The 5,949-nt window shown below is 37.2% G+C and overlaps 1 protein-coding gene across 1 annotated transcript in view; it reads left to right on the top strand.

Annotated features, from left to right (window-relative positions):
• The window catches only part of LOC107755747 (ras GTPase-activating-like protein IQGAP1), a 46,938-nt gene that overhangs the window by 14,191 nt on the left and 26,798 nt on the right, over positions 1 to 5,949 (top strand). Inside the window, exons 3-5 of the mRNA XM_016572641.1 lie at positions 1,453 to 1,609; positions 3,257 to 3,334; positions 4,772 to 4,848. Of these exons, the coding sequence (XP_016428127.1) occupies positions 1,453 to 1,609; positions 3,257 to 3,334; positions 4,772 to 4,848 (312 nt within the window). The remainder of the gene's footprint in view (positions 1 to 1,452; positions 1,610 to 3,256; positions 3,335 to 4,771; positions 4,849 to 5,949) is intronic.

A 5,949-nucleotide genomic window follows, 5' to 3' on the forward strand; every position in this document is an offset into this window, starting at 1 on the left:
GGGTACTCGGTACCACCGGTACTTAAGAAAACCTGGTACCGTAACGTTTTCATTTTTTTAGTACCGACTTGGTACCGAAATACCGGGTCTTTTGACAACACTACTCGCACAGCTCCGGGGGGTGAGCAAAGGCCTCCTGTAGCAAATCGATGCGTTTTTGTAAGAAAAATATCAATATTCAAACCGTAATAATCACTTCAATCTAGCTTGTGCCAACAGTTGTACACGGAAGCAGTTCCGGGCGGATGACGTATGAGGCATGAGTTTTTAGGATTATTTGATTAATAGAAAGTTGGAAAGAACAGCCTTTTTTTTAAAAATAGAAATGTTTTGCAACAATGTATAAGGCTTTACTCTCACTTTTGATCAAATGCATCCTTGTTTAAACCTACTGTGCGCCCCTATTTTTGAGCATTTTCTGAAAAACGACATACCCAAATAAAAATGTCTGTAGCTCTTGAACCCTATGGTCTAATAGTTGATTGAATATTGTTTTAAAACAAAGGTAATAAATAGCACAGACACGCCTAAACACGCCCTTCCGGCCCGTGGGCATTCCTTGCTTTTTTTCTGATGTGAAAGAGTGGTAAGAAGGAATCCATTTAGAGATCACATTTTTCTGCAGTTTTCTGTGTAGACATGGGATGAAGGGTGACAGTAGTACCTTAACCTTGATATTAACTGTTCATGCCAGAAAAGCCCATATTTAACATTTAGGTTTGACCACTGATGTCCTTTCACATTTTTTTTTGGCTCATATTCTTTATTCCAAGTCTTTTATCAGGCTGTTATGTAGAAAGCATAAGGGTTTGCAAAAAACAAGAGAATAAGACACAAACAGGTTGTGGTCCTCTTGATTTCACTTTTTTGGGGAGCTGAGTTTTTATCATTTGGGTGTGCTTTGGGAACTCATATCTGAAATGAATATTAACAATAAAGCATCGCAGTGCATCAGAAAGACAAGCTGTGATCTTTTTTTAGGGGACATCTACTAAACTGAAGAACTAGTGAACCATGGTCTGGTATACATTTTTTATAAGCATATCCAGATTGCAACATTTATGCTTCTTTAACAAATTTAAAAATAGCATTAGCTCATGTTTTATGATGCCGAGAGAGAGAATTTTTGATGCCCATAGGCATGATGGTGCTTCCTTCATGGTAAAAAGTGTTTATTAATTGATTGTGTGCCTTTAGCTCTTCCTCTTCTGTAATTCATTCAAAGCCTTAACTTGTTAGCACACTTGTTTCCCAGAAGGAATCTGTGTTGAAGTATATTCAATAAATAATGCATAAATAAATGCATGTAAAACCATGTTGCTATCATTTGAAAGTGTCGATTTCATATTGAAATACCTACCAGTTGTAACATTTAGCGTTTGCTGTCAGTCTATTAAGTTTAAGTATGTCTTGCTTATGTGAGGAGCTAAAACGTGAACCTTTTGATTTCAGATGGATGGAGGCCTGTCTGGGGGAGCAGCTGCCTCCTACAACAGAACTGGAGCATGGCTTGAGGAATGGCGTCTATCTTGGAAAACTGGCTAAGTTCTTTGCTCCCCAGTTGGTGTCAGAGAAGAAGATTTATGACAGGGACCAATCTCGTTATAAGGTACTGATTTTCTGATGTTATTTATTGGTTTTTAGCAACTCTTTAGCTCAGCACAGAATTACTGTATGTTACCTTACGTTCACACAGCCACTCCTAAAAAGTACATTTGGAAAGTCACACCTGTTAGTAAATACAGGTGTCAAGCCCAAACACTGACTGTGTGAACATAGCCAGTATGTCACATTGCTTTGCCAGGATGTGCCTTTTCAAATGCAACACAGACATCCTCACATCCTGAAAGTCTCATTCCCATGGGAGGAGAAATATTAGGGTGGGAATTCCCTGAGACTGAATTGTGCCCACTGATAGTGATGTTTATTTGCACATGCTATCTGCATTGTTTTAGTACCTGATTCACTAAAGCAATTATGCAAATCAGGTAATGATGCATACACACCCAGTAATTTTGTGGTGAACTCAATTTGCATGCCACAGCATAGAAAGTGGCATGTTTGTGCTGAAACTAATGATAATTATCGCCACTTAAGAGCATTTAGTACCTGGTTAATTAAATTTAGAATAACTAGACTATATTGCCATTCAAAAGTTTTGGGGTCGGTAAGATTTTTAAAATGTTTTTAAAAGAAGTCTCTTACGTTCAGCAAGGCTGCATTTTTGTAATCAAGAATACAGTAACACAGTAATATTGTGAAATCAAGCGTCAGAGTCAGTTCTGGCAGGTCACGTTAGTCAAGCTCGCATCAGCTGACTCTCAGCTGATCCACGTCTACCTATAGGGATGCGACACCTATCACAGCACTCATATATAAGGTCCTTCAGTATTATCACCAGCTTTGCGTTGCTCAATAGCTAATTACTCTCCTCCATCCCCATCTCCTTCTCTCGTTAGTCAGGATTCGACCTTCTGATTCTCCTTTGAATCAGACTAATTTGTAAAATGTTACATTAAATTATTGAACTTTTATGATATCTGCAATCATTTATGTTGGTTCTGTTCTGTTTACCCTGGGGGGTTATTACTGCTCTCCCTGCTCTTATCCATGCTAGGCTGCATGGATGCACAGGGAGTTCTTGCCCAGAACAGAACCATACCACTAATCCAAACTGTATGCTAATTGTCAGTCATCTTTGACGATAGTGGTCCTGACAGAAATTTTATTACAATTTAAAAGAACTATTTTATATTTTAATATACTGTGATAGCAAAGCTGAATTTTCAGCAGAAATTACTTCAGTCTTCAGTTTCAGATGATCCTTTAGAAATCATTATGATATGCTGATTTGCTGATCAAGAAATATCAGTTGTGCTTTTTGATATTTTTTGTGGAAACCATGATACTTTTCTCAGGATTCTTTGATGAATATAAAGTTCAAATGAACAGCATTGATTTGAAATAGACGTCTTTTGTAAAATGGATCAGTTTAATGCATCCTAATTAGACGATATTTTATTTAGATAGTATTAATTTCTTAAAAAAACAAATTACTGACCAAAACTTTTGAACGGTAGTCTACCTGTCTGATGCATTTCAATAGCTCTGATGCATTTATTAGAAACAAAAGTCAGTGAGGAACAGACTCCCAACACTTTCAAGCTTTATATGTAATTCCATTTTAACAGTTCATGAAATGTGCATGAAACATGTTTCTGTTGCATGTATTTATTTTGTTTTGTACTTTCTCCAGCACTCAGGACTACATTTCAGACACACAGATAACACTGTGCAGTGGCTCAGAGCCATGGAGTCCGTTGGTTTGCCCAAGGTGAGGCCCAAGCACACACTTTCAAAGAAACAGACACACACTCCCACACACATATCCTTGCCATCTTCTCTCTTTGAAGATAACAGTGCATTTTATTAGATTAACATTCAAAAGAAGTTGGCTGAATCAAACAAAACAAAACTGTCCCCTGTACACGTAGGGTGCCCAGTTTGACAGTTTGGATGAGAGGATGGATAGTTATTTTATGTACCATAAGATGAATGCATAAATGCTTTTATTGAATATTTACTCATGGTTCGAGTTGTTGACCCATGGTTCGAGTTGATTTAGCAATGGCCCTGTCAATCACTTTCACTCAAGGGTAGAAAAGCAAAAGCTTCCTCCAAGTATAATGCAAAACTGCAATGTGCAGTGCATTACATAAAGCCACAGAAGCAAAAGGGCATCATGTTTAGATACACTATATAGATGCACACCGAAACACAACACCCATATGTGCTTGTTAAATATTTTCAAGAGCATTGACATTATTAGGGAGTTGGACCGCTCTTTGCTTCTACAAGGAAGATTTGCCACTAGATTGTGAAAATGGCTGCAAGGGTTTGCTATAATTCAGAAATGAGCATCCAGGTCAGGTATTGATGTTGGGTGATGAGGTCTGATTCACAGTCGCTGTTCAATTCATCCTGAAGGTGTTCAGTGGGGTTCAGGTCTGGAGGCCTGTTCAGACTCGGTAAATCATTTCTGTATAGATCTATATGGCTTGATCTTGCAAAACTGTTGCAAATAAAGTTGGCAGCACACAGTTCTCTAGAATGTCATTGTCACTGTGTGCGGTAGAAATGTCTTCATTGGAATAAAAGAGATAGTTCACCCAAAAATGAACTCTCCAAACCTGTATGAGTTTCTTCTGTGGAACATGAAAGAAGATATTTTGATCAATCAATCAATCGATCAATCAATCAATATGTTCCACACAAAAAAGTAACACAGGTTTGGAACAACATTAGGATGAGTAAATGATCACCGAATTTTCATTCTTGATTAACTATCCATTTAGTTAGTATCCATTTAGTACTATCCATTTTGAAAGAAATGAACACTTTTATTCAGCAAGGAAAAATTAAATTAGATCATTCTGAAAAAAATTTATCATAGTTTCCACAAAACTTTTAAGCAGCACAGCTGTTTACAACATTGATAATAGCAGCATATTAGAATTATTTCTGAAAGATCATGTGACAATTAAGACTGGAGTAATCACAGATGAAAATTAAGGAATAAATTACATTTTAAAATATATTCAAATAGAAAACAGTTGTTTTAAATAGTAATAATATTTCACAATATTGCTTTTTTAACTGTATTTACAAACATATAAAAAACCCTACTGACCTCAAATGTTTGAATGGAAATGTTCAGTAATTGTAGAGTATTATTTATTAAAAATATTGAATATTGCTATTCCTCTTTCAGATCTTCTATCCTGAGACCACCGATGTGTATGATCGCAAGAATATGCCCAAGGTGATCTACTGCATTCATGCACTGAGGTACTGTAGACCTTTTTTTTCACTGAATATTTATATCAGATTCACCGGCTGTGAACTAATAAGGTTTGCTTGCTTCATCAAGTTTTATAACCTGAAATTATAAAAATGGCGGTTACTCTGTGGTCATGGTTTCACAATCTCTCAGTTATGACAACAGGTTTGTAGAGCATCAGCATGTATGACTGCTGGTTCCTCTTGGCAGCCATTGTCATGACAATCTCACCACTGAGAAAAGCAGACGCCTTGTGGTACATCTACCTATCAGGCCTGCTGCTTAACTTCCTGCCAGTCTTAGGTCATTTCCTGTCACTGTTTCCTGACAATTCCTGTCACTATGCTCCAGAGACAAAACTCCTTTTCATACCTCCTCTGTTATGCAGATCGTCCTCAGGTCATTGACTTCCTGAGAGCAGTACAGTAGGATGTAAGCGCATCCATCCAGTTAATGTTTTATGTTTTTATTTGCTTCATGGATAATCTCCATTCAGTTTTTATGGCCTGCTCAGGATTGAATTCTCTGAAGTATGAACTCTGAGGTGTGATCTTGCACTATTATGATATCAGATTCCCGCCCTCCCCTGCAGGAAGTGTATACTCAGAGATTGGCAGAGGTTTCTGTTTCTTGTCGTAGTTTGGCACCAGTGGAAACATGCTACATACAATCTAAAAGCAGTGTCTCGTCTGTCCTACTATAAATGTCTGCCTTTAAAATGAAAGCTCATGAGAAAATATGATCAGAATTGATCACCATGAACTTATGCTAATGCTTTTATTTTTAATAAAATAAAGCATTAAAGTGATCAAAAGTGACAGTAAAGATAGATTTATTTTTATGTTCTGTTTGGTTATTGCTCTCTATTAGATCTATTGGTATTGCTATCTATTAGGTTAATGCTAATTTACAAATATACTGTTACACTATTAATATATATTAAAGGGTTAGTTCACCCAAAAATAAAAATTAGGCTGTGTTTCACTCACCCCCGATGCATCCTAGGTACTCTCCGCGTGCGTCACTTCTGAGCGGCGCATGCACAAAGCAGACCTCATACGTAATTCCCCCGGAACTGCTTCCGTTTACAACAGTGAGCGCAAGCTAGA

This window comes from Sinocyclocheilus rhinocerous, unplaced genomic scaffold, assembly GCF_001515625.1.
Source record: "Sinocyclocheilus rhinocerous isolate Xijiao unplaced genomic scaffold, SAMN03320098_v1.1 scaffold171, whole genome shotgun sequence".
Classification (NCBI taxonomy): domain Eukaryota; kingdom Metazoa; phylum Chordata; class Actinopteri; order Cypriniformes; family Cyprinidae; genus Sinocyclocheilus; species Sinocyclocheilus rhinocerous.